The 19667-nt window shown below is 48.2% G+C and overlaps 1 protein-coding gene across 1 annotated transcript in view; it reads left to right on the top strand.

The window, feature by feature from the left end:
- The window catches only part of VPS4B (vacuolar protein sorting 4 homolog B), a 516916-nt gene that overhangs the window by 199705 nt on the left and 297544 nt on the right, over nucleotides 1–19667 (top strand). The window contains exon 4 of the mRNA XM_086965223.1: nucleotides 14785–14941. Coding sequence (XP_086821349.1) covers nucleotides 14785–14941 — 157 coding nt within the window. The remainder of the gene's footprint in view (nucleotides 1–14784; nucleotides 14942–19667) is intronic.

Below are 19667 nucleotides of genomic sequence, written 5' to 3'. Positions count from 1 at the left end.
TGTAGCTGTAAAAGGAAATCAGCCAACTGACTCATGTAGTCACTCCTTCAGTCTGAGGCTAGGGGACAACTTTTTCTCAAGCAGGGCACCACATGCCCAGTCCTTTCTTTGCTAGCCCAAGGAGCAGCAGGTTCAGTCCAGTCTTTGTGCAGCCTCTTTTCGCTGGGTCCAGGGAATAAAAGCAGTTTAGTCCTTTTGTTCACTCTTCAGTACAGATGTGCTCTAAGGACTGCGTAACACGAGAGCCACATTTATGCCCAGGTTGTGCTTTTGGGAGGTGTGGCCCAGGTTGTGCCCTTGAGAGGTGTGACACAAGCCAATGAACTAGGTGGTCCCCTCCTGCCTAGTGGCAACTTCCTGCGAAGTGTTGCATCCAGCTAGCCCAATATACCCTATTCTCCCCACTCCCAATATGGTGTGTGAAGGTCCCAAGCCCACTCTAGTGGTGTGGCAACCCGGGGGCTACATGCCAGTTTTAAAAACGGTTTGGCAATTGTTTCCCATATCAACCTCTGTGAAATAACAAATGAGCAGCACAACTTGTGTATGTCCACCATTTGCAATTTAGAAACAGCTTCCCAATTGAATCTCGCCTTTTGGGCTCACACCCCGTTTGGACTTTCTGCCAGGGATAGATCACACCTTTTCCAACAGCAGGCCATTTATGTTCCTTTCTGAGAGGTGTTCACACCTCCCCGGGGAGGGCAAAAGTCTGTCTCGTGACCAGAAATGGGAAATAGTTGCAGGAACATTTTGGGCAACAGAGTGACTACTTATTAAGTTACCATTTAGGCAAAAGTCACATTAAATTCGACTTGCAGCATCAAGTCGGGTTTAATGCAGCATATCCTTTGATACATTGTAGCATCGTATTTGTAGTGCCATCCAGGAGTTAGCACTATTGAGTGGTCAGCATGTAACTCTAGTCTCGCCAATGGCGCTGCTAGCCTTTCTACACTAAAAATCTCAGTATAGGTTTTTTTATTGTCCGGACACATAGAAGCACATGTCCTACTCTTTTTAGGTCTCGTACAACCAACGCGCATGCGTTGTTCTTCGAGAGTATTGTAGGCAAAACAAACTCTTGAAACCAGCGAGGATTGTCCCCAATGCATGTGAGGTACTCAACCGCGACGCTTCCCCAGCGTGCGCTTGGCCTCACTTCTCAATCGCACCCCATATGGTGTTCCCTCCCATTTGCTCGCACATCAAAGGCTGCTGCTCCCCCACCGATGCGCTCCCGCCCCCCCCACAGCAATGCCAAGAGCTTGTTTCTATTGCATTTCGCTGCCGTCGGGCAGTGCCAGTCCTTCACTTTCGATTTCTCTTCTTGTTTGTGTCTACTCGTGGTTCATTTACTTTTCCTTTCTTACCCTGATTCCGCCACATCTGCGCATTCACTTTCTTTCGCGCATTAATGGCGGCCTCACCCACTCGGCCAGTCTGTCTTCCCACTTATCTCACCCAGTTTCCTCCACACCCATGCATTCGCTTTGCTTTGCGCACCCATGGCGCCCCCACCCATTCGGCCAGTCTGTCTTCTGTCCCACCAATGTCATGGGCATCCCATGTTTCACTACACTTTTTTCACACTCCTATGTCCGATATGGGCTTTACCTGCATGCCCTAGGCATTGAATCATTTGTTGTCTGCCATTCAAGTACAACTACCGATTTCTTCCGGTGGGTCACACGGACATGTAAGGATCTCAGTTTATCTAACATACCTCCTGGTATATACTTACTTAGACAACGATAGCAGCCACAACTGCTCTTCGTGTTGGTCACACAGACATGGTAGGGACACAGTAAGGCTAATATACCTCCTGGCAAATTCATACTTAGACATAGGGCCCCGCAATCACTTGTAACCTGCGATCATATACAGTCTAATCACATGAAGCCTCGTTCCTGCCCCGGTTTTTCAATACTCTTCAAATATTTTACATGGGGTTTTTAGCAGTACACCACATATTTTTATTGTGTTTCACGTACTAGTGCCCTTAGACTCAGTTTTTGTGAAGTCGTGTCCAACATCCAACGAATGGCACAGGCGACACTTGGGCTTACCCCAACTCCTGTATTCCATACCCTACTCATTTCTGTCCCTCATGCAGAATTCTCCTTTCTATCCAGTTCTGATAACTTGCTGCTATGCTTCCTTTTCTCTAACCACGCTTCTGTCTGTTCAGCCTCACTCTCTCTCAGTCCTCGCCTCTCTTTCCCCCCCCCCCCCCCCCCCCCCCCCTCCCGGCATCTGCTCCCTCCCTTTCTTTCACTCTTTGCCCCCCTGCTCTCTCAAACACGCCCCCTCTTCATGTCATATCTTCTGGCTTCGCGTTCTCTCTCACTCCCTTTCTTCTCTCTCTCGCTCCCTTTCTTCTCTCTCTCGCTATCTCTCACACACTCTCTTCTGTCTCTCGCTATCTCTCACACACTCTCTTCTGTCTCTCGCTCTCTCACACACTCTTCTGTCTCGCGCTCTCTCACACACTTCCATTTTCTTGTTTTTTTAACTTGTTTTGTTGAGATTCTGTGCTAGGGAAGGCTCAGTGACTCCCTCCGGCTGTCATTTCTTCATGTTTTCTGTTCTGGCTCAGGGCCGAAAATTCTTCCACTGACTTGACGGGGTCTGCTTGCCTGCTTGTAGACTAGAGGGTGCGTTTTCGAGCACAGCACTACCGATCCTATAGTTTAGAATTTGTTACTTCCTGTGCGCACCTAGTAAATACAGTGGAACTTGTTGTTTGTTGTTTTTTTTCTTGTTGGCTTAGCTAGTGCCGCTTTTACAGTGCGGGTTACAGCTGCTTTTATAAAGCTTAATTTGTGACTGGATAGGTGCCGGGGCTCTGATTATGTGGCAGCTTTTATTGAAATATGTTTCTGTTAGCCTGCCTAAGAAACAGCACAAATTATATTATTCAGGAGGACATGTTGTTTAGAGGGAAAAAGCGGAGACTTTTAGCACTCGTGTTTATTTTACTTTGAAAGGAGCTACAGACGCTTTCACCGTTTCTGGCCTAAAAGAGTTTCTTAGGCGACCTGTGGAATCCGTGCGTGTCCTTTCCAGGCCATACCAGCCTTTTTTACCCGCATATAAGCCTCATCATATTTGCCCAGCCAGATGCAGTCACTTGCCTTTTTGACTGTGTGTTAATGTATATAAAAACGTTAGAAAATAAACACTTGCGTGTATATTATTTTTAAAAGCAAATTATCACCCAATGCACGTACACACAGCCAGCTGCCGTTCCTTGTTGTTTGTGGCTTAGCTACAGCTGCTTCGCGCAGTGCTGGTTACTTTCAGCTGCTTTTCCAGTGCTTAATTTGTGACAAAAGAGGCGCTGGGGCTATTATTAGGCTGCAGGTTTTTTTTTTTGGTTTTTTTTGAAAACCTTTATTGTACCTTCTCATAGTTACACAGCAAGTCGCCTACAACCCCGAGGGGCCGGCCGCTAAAAGTAAGAAAAAATAGCAGTGATAGCCATGCATAAATGAAGTCCATACGTTAATTACGCTACTGTAGTTAAAGGGCACATCACTAAAACAAGTTGAAGGTATATAGCCAAGATCGCATTACAAATTAAGTGAGGTTTTCATTTTTTTTTTTTTTTTTTTAAAGAACAAAACAAAAGAACAAGCAGGAAATCATATTGCAGTCATTGAAAAGTAATAGTGCAGGTTAGCTGTCTGGAAGATTCTTAGGACAGTATAAGTTGCTATGTATTGTCCGGGGATCTTATCCGGAACGAGGAAGGACATTCCCCCCACCCGCATCTCTACCCAAGTGGTGTACCTATCTTTCCCTCCACCCTTCACTCCACCCCGCCCTCATCATCTGATTCCAACTGATCGTCTTCCGGTAGCGGGTCACAGATTTCCCCACGGTACACATTCCACGGGGACCACACCCTATTCCACTTGCCTGGGCACGCACGGCTCAAGTATACCGCCCTTTCAGTTATCATTATCCAGTCCATATTCATGCACCACTGCAACTTTGTTGGCAGTTCTGCCGCCCCCCAGCGCTGAGCAATATCGCTCTTCGCCACAATCATTCCCAACGTCACCCAGAGTCGACTGTCTCTGGGTAAATCTGTTGGTTCCCACACGTTTAGGAGACATCGCCTTGGTTCCGGGAGGAGCGAGATCTCAAGATCCTGGGATACAGTGCGCAGTATTTGCCGCCAGTAATTTTGTATGCGTGGGCAGTCCCAAAATGTGTGAAAAAAGGTACCCTCTTCCCCACAGCCACGTAGACAGAAAGGGTGTTGTGTTCTGTGGATGCGGTGTAGCAGTGTTCTTGTATAATATACTCTATGAAGGACCTTGAGTTGGACGAGTCTCATCCTAGCCGAGATGCCCACTTCTTTCGGTGACGCCATTGCCTCATTCCATTCATGTTCATCCAGGGCGTCTACTTCCCGCTCCCACCTTTCCTTCAGGGGAGCCAGCGGATCTGGCGAGTTGTTCAGGAGCTTACGATAAGTCAGCGATGTCGCTCTGTCCGCCATGAAGTCAGTGAGGAGGCGATCCTCCAGCGGGGAGGACTCGGGGAGAGTCGACCCGGAGGGGATAGCCGCGAGCAGAGCATGACGTATTTGTACGTAACGGTATGATTCATGTGGCCCTAGGTCATATATTTCTCTCAGGCGGGTGAATGAAATGACTTCACCCTGCTCCCACATGTCGCCCACCGTGGATATTCCGATGGAATCCCAGTGGGAGAAACCCTTGCTCGTTCTCAAGTTGCCCAAGGCGCGTGTGTCCCAGAGCGGGGTGAGTTTGGTGATTTTCCCCTTCCAGCCCAACGCAGCCGTTGCCGCGTGCCAGGTTTCCACCGTGAGTTTAGTGGGCCCTGATAAGAGTCCCAGTTTTCGTCGGTCATAGAGTGGGGCAAGTATGTTGTTAGCGCCCAGCTGCGCCCTATCTGCTTGAAATGCCGGATCAGACTGTGGAGCGTGTAACCATTGGTTAATGGGCTTAAGTTGCGCTGCCCAGTAATACAGGTGCAGATTCGGCAGTGCAATGCCCCCGTCGTACCAGCCTCTGCATAGTTTAGCCTGTGCTATGCGTGCCGGTCGATTGCCCCACAGTAGCCCCGAAACAACCGCGGCTACCTTTTTAAAGTATCCCGATGCCACCGAAAAGGGCGTGTTATCTAGGATGTATAAAAAGCGGGGCAGCGACTTCATTTTGTATAGTGCTGCTTTCCCCAGCATGGTCAGTGGTAACCCCGCCCAGAATTTGGCGTCTTGCTTGAGGCGGTCCAGCGGCGGCACTAAATTCAATCTCCTATATTCAAGTGGATCCCTCGTGACGTGGATCCCTAAATATTTGAAGGAGGAACCGGCCAGTCTCAGGGGGCAGTCTGGACCGAGCGACGGGATCTGACCTTTTAGTACATACATCTCTGATTTGTTCCAATTAATGGTGTATCCTGAAGCCCTGCCATGCTCGTCGCACAGGTTCAGAAGAGCCGGTACTCCATGCTCGGGATCCGCTAAATATACCAGCATATCGTCCGCATATAGGGACAGGCGGTCTTCCCATCCCTCCTTCCATTGTATCCCTTTAAGCAGGGGTGTTTGTCTTATGTGATGAGCCAGTGGTTCCAGGGTTAGCGCAAAGAGCAAGGGCGATAGGGGGCAGCCCTGCCGGGTGCCTCTTCCCAGCGAGAATGTGCGCGAAATGTGGCCATTTGCTACCACGTGTGCCACAGGCGCCGCATATAGTAGCCTAATCCATGATATGAAATTCGGGCCGAAGCCCATGTAAGACAACACCTCAAAAAGGTAGGCCCATTCCACCAGGTCAAAAGCCATCTTCGCGTCCAGGGCCAGTATAACTGCGCTGTCATCAATCTGGTCTGCCCTCTCCAGCACCCCGTGAACCCTTCGAAGATTGAGTGCAGTGTTCCTATGAGGCATAAAACCCGACTGATCTGGGTGGATAAGACCAGGCAGATGAGCAATCAGTCGGTTGGCCAGGAGTTTAGCCAAGATTTTGCTTTCTGCATTCAGTAGGGAGATGGGGCGGTAAGAGGAGCATTCCTCCTGTGGCTTGCCAGGCTTTGGTATTGCCACGATAGTGGCCGTTCTCTGGTCTAGTGGAAGTAGCCCCTTCTCACGGCACTCCTCATACATGTTGAGCAAATAGGGACCAAGGTCCTCAGATCTTGCCTGATACCATTCCATCAGAATGCCGTTCGGACCGAGGGCTTTTCCGGGTTTGAGTGCCCTTATGGCAAGCTGTATTTCGTCTGTGGTTATTGCCGCGTCTAGGTCGGCCACTGCCTCCGTTTGCAATATTGGGATATCTATGCCACTCAATGCACTCTGGGCCATGATCGCGGTCACCTCCCTTTCAGGAGTATACACCTGTTCGAAGTGGGCCGCCAGTGCTTCCACTACCTGTTCAGGGTTGGTCTGTGTCACACCATATCTATCTTTCACCTGTTGAATCCCTCTGGAGCTACCCCCTCTTTTGTCAAGCCAGGCCAACATCCTTCCCGCCTTATCACCTACGTCATATATCCGATTTTGTGTATCGGTAATGTGCCCCTGTACTGTGAGACGAGCATGATCTGTGTACAGTCGCTGCTGGAGTGCAAGGGTATGTGCTGTGTCCTCTGTAGGGTTAGCCTCATGTAAAGTTGTGGCTGCGCGCAGTTGGAGCTCAAGTGTGGACTGTTCATCTGCCTGTTCCCTCTTATGAGCCGCGATTGAGCTTATAGCCTGCCCTCTCAGCACTGTCTTGTAGGCCTCCCAGAGAACCTCGGAGGAGGCCACAGTTGACACATTTTCAACAAAGTATTGTTCCGTAGCCTTTTGAAGAGCCTTTTTAATTTTTGGGACTTTGAGATAAGATGCCTGAATGGGGTATATGCGGCGACGCGATTTTGCCTGGGTGGAAATGGTTAGAGTTATCGGGGAGTGATCTGAAATGCCTCGAGGGTGTATGTCGGCAGTGTCGACTCGCTGTATTCTTTCCCCCAACGCCAAAAAGTAATCAATGCGGGAAAGACTGTTATGGACTGTGGAATGGAACGTGTACTGTTTGACTTGAGGATGAACATGACGCCAAATATCTACCAATCCCAGTGCCACTAGGAATCGCTGAAACCGGGAGGGTCCCCCAGTCGAAGCCGTCACCGGGAACCTATCAAGCTGTAGATCCGCCGTTGCGTTGAAATCCCCACCCAAAATGACATCACTTTCGGGGAGAGATAACAAAAAATCACCAAGTGCTGGAAGCATTACTGAGTGGAGGGATGGCGGAATATACACAGAAACCACTGTCAAAGGACGACCGTCCCATTGTCCCAGCAACGCCGCAAAGCATCCCTGACTATCAGTTTTCGTGCTCTGTGGAATGAAGTGTGAGGATTTTTTAATCAGGACACCTGTACCCCGGGAACCCAATGAGAATTCCGAATGCACAATCATCTTATATCCTTTTCTATCTAATGCCTTAGTAGCCCCTCCCACCAAGTGTGTTTCCTGCAAGAGTGCTATTTGGGGTTTATGCCGTTTCAGCTCGGTTAGTACTAGGCTGCGTTTCACCTTATCCCCTAGGCCCCTAACATTCCAAGAAAGTATTCTAAGGGCGGAGCCATTCGACCGCGAACCATCATGCCCCACGGCAACCCGTTGTTCATCCGCCATCTTTAATCACACTGCAACTTTCAAACCGTCCATAAAGAATCAATCGTACCTGCAATAACACCATTCTAGTTACGCCACACACTCCAGTTCTCGACCGACGAAGTGAATTTCCAATGAAAAAAGAACATCCCCCCCCACCCCTTCCCTCCCTGCTCAACGGACTTGCAACTGCCCGCCACCCCAACTCAGCAGAGCGCTTAACCCATCCCACAAACAGAGTACTTGCACGTTGGGGGAGAGTGTCTCCCAAAGCCGGCGGTTCCCTTGCTGCCCTCGGAATACCCAGGCCGGCGTCCACAAACGACCTGTATGAGCAACCAATGTGTGAGGGAGTCTATGTCCAAACATTTCATGGCCTGATGATCTTATTTGCCCCCGGCAGCCCCGGACAGGTCCTGCGTCTGCGATGCACTCGCACTTCTTCCAACTGAAGTCTGTGAGCCGGGCCGGCTGTCGTTTTGGTGTCTATTGCGCTGTTGGCCAGACGTGCGGTCCACTGTGCGCCATCCTTCAAGCCAGTCTCTCGCTGCTTCGGGGGAGTCAAAAAACCAAACCTTGTCGGCAACCACCCGTAGCCGGGCCGGGAATAACAGAGTACGGCAATCCCTGTTCGCATAGCGTCTTCTTCACTTCCAGAAAAGTTCTTCTCTGTCTCGTAACCTCCGCTGTGTAGTCCGGAAAAAAGGAGATCCGCGAGTTTTGGATTTGAATGGCTGGTGCCACTCTGGCCGCCTGAAGGATTGTGTCACGATCTCTGAAGTTAAAAAGTCTCGCTAGGATCGGACGCGGGAGGGCCCCCGGCTTAGGTGTTCCTCCGGGTACTCTATGAGCTCGTTCCACCGTGAAGAAGTTAGAGAGTCCCTTGGGGGCCAGTTGGGTTTTTATCAAATCCTCCACGTACAAGTCCATGGCCCCTTTGGTTTCAGATTCCGGGACCCCCAAAATGTGGACGTTGTTCCGCCGGGAGCGTCCTTCATGATCGTCCAGTTTGTCTTTAAGCAGTTTATTATCGGCCTGCAGCTTCTCCATTGCGACCTGTAGATCAGAGACATCCTCCACCAATGATTTAGCTACCACCTCCACCTGCTTCACTCTTTCACTCATCTTCTGGAGGTCCGCTCGTATCAGTGTCACTTCTGTAGCAGTCGCACCCACCGTTGCTTGTACCTGCGCCAGGGCGTGCAAGACATCCTCCAGGGTAGCCTTCTTTGTCCCGTCACCTTCCGTGCCTTTGCCCACAGATTTGCGCTGATCCGGTTGGGAGAATGATTGTTTATCGTAAGCAAATTTATCGAGCTTAGCCTGAGTGGTGGTTTGTCGGAGTCCTTTCCCCGCCATAGTGATATGCCGGCGGAGCACTCACGGCGGATGGGTGGTCAGGCCGCCTTTGTGTCAGCGGTGTCTAGCCTTCTTAGCAGGCAAACTCGCCAGTCGCTGATTGCGAGTCACTGATGGCGTCTGGTCCCTTCGGTGATGAGTTCGCACCAACACTGGCGGACGAGATGTAAGATGGCGGCGACTACGCAATAACTTTCCAACTTCAGTTACGCTTATCGCCGCTGTTGTTCACTGTGCCACTTTGTTGTCGGAGCGATAAAGCAATCTCTTAAGATATCGAATAGGATCTGCAAATTTCAAGCTCTGACGGCGTGGGTCTGTGTCCGCCGCGGGCACTTCCCCTTGGCAACGCCGACAATGCTCCACTTCCGTCCGGGCAGGTCCCAACTCAGCCACCGCGGCTGCACTCGTGCCACCAGGCCGCACTCTGAGGTCAGGTGAGGTAGCTGTTTCCTCCCGTTCCCGGGGCATTAACGCTCCCAAACTTCTCCTTCAGATGCCGTTCGGTCACCGGACCCGGGGCACCTCTTCTGGGTTCGTTGTTGAGCGGATAGGCATGCGGATTGATGCGGGAAGCCGCCACGCTACGGGAGCCTCTCTAGTTTGCTGCCGCCATCATCGGCTGCTAGCCACGCCCCCCCATAAATCTAGGCTGCAGCTTTTAAAAAATATTTTTTTGTGTCAGCCTGCCTAAGAAAGATCACAGAAATCATACAATTGGGGATTGCATGTTTAAAGACAAACAGTTAGAAAATCTGCACTTGCATATATATTATTTTTAAAGGAAACTTAACACGAAATGCAAATGTGCCCAGACATCGTGTGATTTTTTTTTTTAAAACAAAATCCAGAGACAATTTTGGAACGCCTGTCTGTAGGCAACTTTGTAACACATCACATGTTTGGTTTTTACACTGCGCTCAACGCAACATACACTCCAAATACCACTCAGTGCCACATAATTACACACCACATAATTACACTGTACTCAATGCAACATACACTCCAAATACCACTCAGTGCCACATAATTACACGCCACATAATTTCATTGCACTCAATGGAACATACACTCCAAATACCACTCAGTGCCACATAATTACACTCACATAATTACACTGCACTCAATGCAACATACACTCCAAATACCACTCAGTGTCACATAATTACACTCCCATAATTACACTGCGCTCAACGCAACATACACTCCAAATACCACTCAGTGCCACATAATTACACGCCACATAATTTCATTGCACTCAATGGAACATACACTCCAAATACCACTCAGTGCCACATAATTACACTGCACTCAATGCAACATACACTCCAAGTACCACTCAGTGCCACATAATTACATTGCACTCAATGCAACATACACTCCAAATCCCTCTCAGTGCCACATAATTACACTGCACTCGGCTGGAATGCCAGAAACCGGTCCTCTGAAGCTTCTTTCCGGTCCAGGGAAGACATGGCTTGGCAGTTCGGGTTGGACTGTTCCCATGTGGCACAGGGTCAGACTGATTTGCATATAGCCATGTCTGAACTGGGGTGGCAGAGTGGGCTAAAGAACGGTGATGGATTAAACTCAGATCTTTTGACAGGGTGTGAGTGTTTGATTGATTCAGATGCTCCGTCCATCACCACCTCCTTTTGTACCACATAATTACACGCCACATAATTACACTGCACTCCATGGAACATACACTCCAAATACCACTCAGTGACACATAATTACACACCACATAATTACACTCTACTGAATGCAACACACACTCCACACAATACCACTCAGTGCCACATAATTATATGCTACATAATTACACTCCACATAATTACACTGCACTCATAGCAACATACACTCCAAACAATACCACTCGGTGCCATATAATTATATGCTACATAATTGCACAGCACTTAATGCAACATACACTCCAAATACCACTCAGTGACACATAATTACACACCACATAATTACACTCTACTGAATGCAACACACACTCCACACAATACCACTCAGTGCCACATAATTATATGCTACATAATTACACTCCACATAATTACACTGCACTGATAGCAACATACACTCCAAACAATACCACTCGGTGCCATATAATTATATGCTACATAATTGCACAGCACTTAATGCAACATACACTCCAAATACTACTTAGTGCCACATAATTACACTCCACTTAATTACACTCTTCTCAATCCAACGTAAATACACTCCACATAATACCACTCAGTGCCACATAATTACACACCTCGTACTCCCACTCTACTCAATGCAACATAAATACACTCTATCTGTCTAGCCATCTATCGCCCTCACTCTATCTAGTCGCCCTCCCTCTATCTATCCTATCTATCTATCCTATCTATCTATCCTATCTATCTATCCTATCTATCTATCCTATCTATCTATCTATCTATCTATCTATCTATCTATCTATCTATCTATCTATCTATCTATCTATCTATCTATCTATCTATCTATCTATCTATCTATCTATCTATCTATCTATCTATCTATCTATCTATCTATCTATCTATCTATCTATCTATCTATCTATCTATCTATCTATCTATCTATCTATCTATCTATCTATCTATCTATCTATCTATCTATCTATCTATCTATCTATCTCATCACCACAGCATCACTCAGGGGCACCACAGCATCACTCAGGGGCACCACAGCATCACTCAGGGGCACCACAGCATCACTCAGGGGCACCACAGCATCACTCAGGGGCACCACAGCATCACTCAGGGGCACCACAGCATCACTCAGGGGCACCACAGCATCACTCAGGGGCACCACAACATCACTCAGGGGCACCACAACATCACTCAGGGGCACCACAACATCACTCAGGGGCACTACAACATCACTCAGGGGCACTACAACATCACTGAACGCCACCACAGCATCAATCTTTGCAACCGTTCAACAACAACTGGTTCAAATATGTTCGCTCAATGTTTCAAGCTTTATTACAAATGGCACAAAAAGATGTTATTTCACTTCTGTGCTTGGATTTTCGTCACAATAAAATACAATTAACATAATCTTCACAAAAGTTATTTACAAAAGTTTAAGCTATTGCCATAAATTACAAAAACTTTTATTTAAGTATTAATTATTTAAAAAATGAAAAGCCATTGTTATTTGTAATATCAATACATCTAAGCCACGTAAATACAACACATATCGCATTACAAATGCTATAGGTGTCACATTTGCGAAAGTTGAAACTATTGGCATTGTAAATGACAAAGCTATTAATTTAGCTATTTTCAAAACCAACACATAAATAAAAGAATTGTCATTTACAATACCAATAGCTCAAAATTTCCTAATGCGAGACCTATTGCATTGCAAATGCTTGTTATATACAGCACCCAGACTTTAGGGGTATATAGGGGTGACTTGTTTATATTAAAATGTAAGGTTTGGGATTTGCTATTTACTTGAAACTGCAAAGTTGATTTAACAGTTTAAAGCTGCTTTGTCAGTCTTCAGTGGCAGGCTGAGAAACCTGCTTTACTTTGCCACACTCTTGGTGGCACAATAAGTACTCCAGTCCATGAGGGTCACTTTAACTTGCAGGCCTTGGATACCCCTGGTACTGTATTCTGGGGACTTTGAAGTTGGGTAACCTATAAGAATTGGGTAGAGTCCTATTAAAAAAATATGGGACAGAACACACACACACTGAGGTCTGGTCAGCAGGGCCCGTTGCTTTACAGAATCATTGCATCAGTTCCTAGTAGTCCGAGTGGGGGTGAATCTGGAAAACTCATCTTCTTAAATTGATTAAAAATTCTCAGCGTTCAAGATTGAAAGACTAGATATTGCCTACAAATATTCTGTACCTATACATACAACAATCACAGTGGTGGCTATGCCATAAGTTCACACATCTAAACTCAGACCAAAGTAAGGGGGAAATGGTGCTATTCACTTGTAAAGACTGTCCATAAGTTGGTGCACATATGGTATGATCACTCTGCCCCAAGGTTGAAATGACCAACCTGGAACAAAAGCTTCAGAGCGTAAAATTTCTAAACCATAATACCAAGGCACACCAGTTGCTTAAGTCAAAAGGAAAGTCAATCCAATAATAAGCTTTAAGGCTCTGTACTTCAATGGGTTCTTCACATTTCCTTCAGGATCATGCGATCACATTCGACACCTATGTTAGGAGAAGGGGACAAAAGCCTTGTTCGCCATACTCTTTTCGAATACTTGCTTAAGAAACCGATTCGTACTGACCTGTAGTCCAACTGTCACTAGATCTGTAACTTCTGCTTCTCTCCCGACCATGACGACACTGCATGCAAAACCTGCCTCATTTTTGGGTAGAAGATCCTCCAATACCGACGGGAGAGGGGATGGGCAAATCAGAAGATGCAGCTGCAATTCTCCAATGACACACCAGACATCTTCAGAGCATAGGCGCCATTAAATGATGAGGAAGGTGAGGACACCAGCCGTTCAGGCATTCTGCCTCACAAAATCCTGGTGTATCCTTCTCTGCTGACTCAGACCAGGAGGCCTAAGAGGAGGCTCCCTTGACCTTCATGACCACCGCCCCTCGAATGAAGACCTCCAACAGGTTTGTTAGTACGTTCAGTGTCCACACACAAACACACTACCGCTTTAAGGCATGTCCCTCAGACTACGTTGAGGCTTACCACGAGGTGATCCACTAAGTGGCTGCCTTCCATAAGGTGGATATGCATGTCCAGATTTTGCCCAAGCAGAAGGGCATTCTTAAGTCTGTCCCTGACACCTTCAATGAGCCAGTCAGTGCCAGGATGGTTACCCCACGGGTCGAAAAGGACACGGCCTCTCTCAATGACCCAGTCTGCATCAGGGGTTATGTCCCACTCGACTCGCCGGTAGCCCACACTGCCCGCAGTTGAGCTTTTCCCTAAGCCACCCGCCACACTCCCCAGCCTGACAAGGAGAGTTTGATGCAGCAGGCAAATGGGTGGTGGAGGGGCATCTGCCCAACCCAGGAAACAATAGCCAACTCCTCCGCTAGGACAGCCCCCAGGAGAGCGAGATAAAGGAGCTAATCAAACCTCTTCCAAAGGAGTTCTGGAAGAGGGGAGAGGAATTGTTCTCAGAAAGCAAGACTGTATCTAACGTCACGATTAGTTGCGTCTTAGATGCCGCAGAAACAGAAGTGGTTGACACCAGTGTACTTCTATGATGACACGCTTGGCTCTGTATTTCATGGTTCGAGCCATAAGTACAACAAAATCTCTTTAACCTGCTTTTCGATGGAGAACATCTCTTTGGGCCACCATTTAACAAGATACTTGAGAAAATAAGTCTACACCGACATTGCCAAATCCATGGTTGCTCTTCAGACCCTGGCCTCTGTAGGCTTCCTTTTGGAGGTAGCAGACCAGAGGAGTTTCCATGGCTGCCTCCCTACTTGAGCTATTAAACTGGTGCCTTGAGCATTGCTTCCATAGTTGGAGCTTTGACAAATCTAATAGTTGGATGAACACTTTCTAAACTTTAAAGTATTTAATACAGTTGACTTCTTTTGAGCATTGGAGTGTCGTAATAACATCACTGTTCTTTGTAGTGACTGATGCTTACAGTGAATTATTCAACGTAAACCACGGGGCTTGAAAAACAGAACATATTCACAGAAGTTATCCATTTGTGAAAATCATTGTTGTACTTTAATGTTTTTATTGAGAATTTCTAATAATACCTCATATGCATGTGTTCTCGTTTTCCTTCTTTAGATGAAGCACAAGGTGATAAAGCAAAACACAGCATCAGAAGCAAGTGTACAGAATACCTGGATAGAGCAGAAAAACTTAAAGAATATCTGAAAAAACAAGAAAAGAACCATTCCAAGCCAATAAAGGAAGGACCACCAGCTTCAACAGATGATAAAGGGTGTGTATCCTCTCTGACATAGAAGCATTTTACATTGCCCTTGCATCTTTGTCTAGTTTTTATAGTTGTAAGTTGTGACGTTGATGAGTCCTAGCTCGATTCGCCACCTTCTGTCCATTGGGCCACAGGAGTGACCTGTCAAGAGAGGTGCAGAGACGGTGTGAGCCGAAGGAGACACAGATAGACAATGTGAGCTGAGGGAGGCTCAAGGAGGGAGATAACGGAGGGACGTATGGAGTGCGAGTCAAGGGAGGGGCAGAGAGAGAGAGAGAGTGTAAAAAAAATGTGAGACAAAAAGACTGAGAGCCTACCAAGGGGGAGAGAGAGCGAGCCAAGTGAAGTGCAGGAAAAGAGTGTGGGCTGATAGATCTGCAGAAGGGAAAGAGGCACCAGAATAGTGAAAAAAAGAAAGAATGGATTGAAAAGTGACTTGAAAGTAAATTTTATAAGCCTACTTGTATTTCTGCGTGGTCCTTCAAAAAAACCTGCAAGTGTAATTTTTAGGTCTCGGACTGCGTAGGCTGTGCTTCCGCACGCCCCTCTTCTCCATTGGCTGGCTTCCTAAACGGAGGCCAGCCATTGGAGGATAGGGACGTCACTCCGTTTAAGCCCCGTCTTTTTCGCATTCGGGGGTGTTTTTTTTCCGCTTCTTTCTCTTTTCTTTCTCTCCTCTTCCCGTTGGCTGGAATTTTACATTCCAGCCGATGGGAAGAGGAGAGAGAAAGAAAAGCACGCCCCCGAATCCAAAAATGACGGTGGGTGCTTTCTCCGAGGCATTTCTGCTTCGCCTCGGAGAAAGATGGTGGTGTGCATGGCGTTGTCTGACCGGCCGCGCAACAGACCGAAAAAATCCCCCCCCCCTTGAGCCAGTAAGTTTTCTTGCCTCTGTTCCCTGCCTGCCCTAGTCTTTCTTGCCCCTATTTAGCAATATCGCCATACAAAGAAAATATAGGCACAAAATCTGTGCCCAACTTGGAGGAAAAAAAAATCCAGTTTTCCAGGCACTAAGTTTGCGTTTAATTGGAAAGCTGACAGTGCGGATCGCGAGGCTGCAAATCTCGGACGCTGGTCCCGGGCCCCCAGTAGGGCCGCGGCGGACCTGCTAATAATGCACTTTGCAGACCCCATACCTGGCTCAGTGCATTTCATCTCCCCGTTTAAATATGCGAGAGCGGGGCAGCAAGGGTAATCTCGCGCCAGCTTTTATGAATAATAATTTGTGGTAATATCGCTATTAGATATAAAGCAACCTCTTGGAAGACAAGGAAGCTGGCAGCAGTGTCGCTAAGCATCCCGAACGCGCTGAATTTTTTCACGCGCCCGGTCTGTTTGGCGCGCGTTTTGTCACAGGGCGCGGTGTGGTAAAGAGGATTTAATGACTGGCCGTAATGAGTTTTTGACCTTTTCAGAATTTCCTGAGCTCTGCTTCCTCGCGAGAGGCTCGAATCGAGTCTCCTTTAATAGCGCCGATGACATTTGGCTGGGCTGGAGTGGCTTGCGCTGCATGATTGCATCGCTGATGTGGGCGCATGCTGCGTCGAGCCCGGGGACGCGTGCCTGTAGCCTTTCCTCAAGTGATACGTCTTCTCTATCTTAGGTTTTGGTCCCTACCATGCCCCACTTGGTACCAAATTCCCAGTCGGCTACTCACATTTTGCTTCCGGAAAACCAATCCATGCATCCCCGTGACGTCATCTGTATTTCTTGTGCCGTTCCCTAATTTTTTTCACTCCGGACACCCTTTTCATCTCTGTAGTGGTGTCGCTCCCAAAAGGAGCCCAGCCAGGGGTGCTCTGAATAAAAGTGCGATACTTTTTATTCTAAAGTTGTCATAGTTGTCCTTTTTGTAAGTGAACTATTTTTACTCAGAGATTCTGTGCTGTGGAGTCGCAGGCCTGGGCTGCAGTAGTGAGGAAGCACTTTCCTAATTCGGACCTTAATTCAGCGCAATTTTAGAAATACAGATCTTCAGACGGTCTGTGGGGTATTTTCTTAACTTATTGTTAAGTTTAAAACCTTATAACTTTGAGGATGTGGCGAGGCAGCCAAAGCTGTTGACTAAGGACCTGAGGACCTGGAGGAGAGCTCTCTTCAGACTACGAGGGCGAGTCCAGTTTCGGAGACCTCACGTAAAATATTTTCAAGGGTGCCGCGCTGGAGAGCCTGTGGGAGGCGTGCGAGGGGGCCGGCGTCCGCAACTGCGGTTTACACACGTGCATCGTGCGGGCGCTTAATCCTCAGAGCTATCCCAAGAAAGGCAGGAAAGATTGCTGAACTCAGACAGACTGATTCACACTTGTAACAAGGAGGCAGAGAACAAGGCGGAGCACAAGCCGGACACACCAGGGCGTACCCTACCCAAAGTTCACACTCCTTGTTTCACCAATGAACCCAGTATCCCTGTCACAACAAGGCCTCGGGCACGAGCGCCGCTTCCCACCGCACCGAAGGACCCAGCTACTTTACACTGCCAGGCCTCTGTAAGGAAGATGGCCACCAGCAATGGATGGATGAATGAATGAATACATTTATGGATGTCAATTAGAGTAGCAAGTTGTGTCCCTGGCACTGCCTTTGCTGCCCCGGGGTTCAAGGGCCTTGGGAACAGCTCAAGAGGTCCGGTCTATCTTCTGTAATGTCTACTACACCATCCCCAAGCCCTTCAACATGAAATAAGAAGCTGGGTGTCCATCTCACCTCTAGTCATCCCAGACACCATTTTCAGTTGCAATATTTAATGAAAAGCAGTTGCATTGTGGGTGTTGTAGTCTTGATTAAAGGTTTAAAGACCCGATAAGAATGCAGCTTAAAAGCACAAGTCCTCGATGGAGGGATTGTAATTGCATGAAGTGAGATCCCAAGAGAGCCGCCAAGTGGTCACAACGGTGGCATTTTCGCGGTGAACATCTCCGTAAAGGCCCCTCCTACCCCAGGGCTTTTAGTGAACCGTCGTGCATAAAAGCACTCCTAGCAAGGCAAATCGTATCTAGGCCCTGTTCGGATTTGTTACTGATTTAAAATCACAACTTTAGAACACCCAATGGCGATGTTCCGTGGGCACCCAACGGCAGTACCCCGAGGGTACCCAACAGTGCCCCAGGGGTACCCAACAGCAGTGTGCAGGAACAACCAATGGCAGTGCCCAGGAACATGCAGTGTAGCGGATCAGCCCCTAGTGTTTGGAGCTTATACCGGTTGCCATGATCCTGTACCACACCGAGGGTGCTTTATTTTGCTCAGGAGCATCCATGGCTGTTGTAAGTGCCCAAGTAGATACTCCCTCCATCAACGATGCACCAACACAGGTGAAGGGGGCATGCAAGTCAGGACGGGACAAGCCTCCAGTCTCAAGCAGGGCCCTGTACAGATTCTGTGGCCACCGTTTTGACGACCAATGTTCTGACTTCCTCACTCAGGATTGGTGAGAATGCAGACTGGTACCTTTATTGCAAGCCTGACCTCCGACCCCCGGCTTCACTCCCAGCCACTGTGGGAGAGTTCCTGGGTGAGATTGGAACTCTGGGTTGGTGTGTCGTGGGGGCCGCCGGCCTCCGTCACTGCTCTTCCGTGTCTGGTGATTTTGAGGTGGTGGTAGTGATGGGTGGGGGAGGGGTCGTGTCTTGTAGTTTCTGTTCTTTTACCAGTGGGATTGGAGTGTGTGAAGTTGCCATTTTTGTTTGCCGTTCCCGAGTTAAGAGAGTTGTGTACAGTATCTGTGGTTTGTTGCTCTTCGGCAGTGGGGAGTGTGTGGCCGGGTTGTGTTTGCAGGGTACTGGGTACGTGTGGTTGTAATGTTTGTAGGCTGTGGTGTGTGCGTGTGGCTGTAATGCTTGGGGGCTGTGGTGTGTGCATGTTGCTGTAATGCTTGGAGGCTGTGGTGTGTGCGTGTGGGTTCTTGGAGGCTGTGGTGTGTGCATGTGGATGCTTGGAGGCTGTGGTGTGTGCATGTGGATTCTTGCAGGCTGTGGTGTGTGCATATGGATTCTTGGAGGCTGTGGTGTGTGCGTGTGGCTGTAATGCTTCAAGGCTGTGGTGTGTGCGTGTGGCTGTACACCTACAGACATCGCTGCGGGTGACGCCACCATTAGGCGACGTTTGTGCGCCCACCTCTTGACCCAAGGCCTCTGAGCGGCTGGCACTCCTGCCCCAGCCCTGCCCGCTGCACACAGTGCAGTGTACGTCATTGGTATGGATGTATGTGCGTGACGTGTCCATTCGGACCAGTGGTGCGAAGGAGACTGGTCCATACATGAAGTGCTGCCGTCTCTCCTGCGCTGGCACTTGAGGTATCTGCTCCCATGCCCGACCTTGTGTGACCCAGCTCTGACCCACCCGTGACCTCTAGGTTGGGATTCAGTATCCGTCTGAGCAATGTAACTCCAGGTCAAGGCAGGCTGGGTGACGTCACTGGCCGGACACCCCTGACTGACCCTTCTGTCTGCTTGTGACATCTGTGTTGTGGGCGTGACTTTAGAAATGTATTTTCATATCCACGTCTTTTGTCGGTGTGTGTGCCAGCCATCTGTTGTGTGTCTTTTAATGTGTGTTGCTTGGTGTGTGTGTGCCGCTTGGGACATCTGTGCAAGGGATTAGCTAGAAATGTAAAATGCCTCTTTCTTTGAACAAGAGCTCTTATGGCACCAAGTCATCATGACCCTCCCCATCAAAGCTTGCTAGCCTCTTCCATCCAGGCATCTATCCATTCTTTCCTTTCTATTGATAACCA

This window comes from Lissotriton vulgaris, chromosome 4_1, assembly GCF_964263255.1.
Source record: "Lissotriton vulgaris chromosome 4_1, aLisVul1.2, whole genome shotgun sequence".
Taxonomy (NCBI): Eukaryota; Metazoa; Chordata; class Amphibia; order Caudata; family Salamandridae; genus Lissotriton; species Lissotriton vulgaris.
Note: the sequence above shows the minus strand (reverse complement) of the source record. Positions and strands in the feature narration are given on the sequence as shown.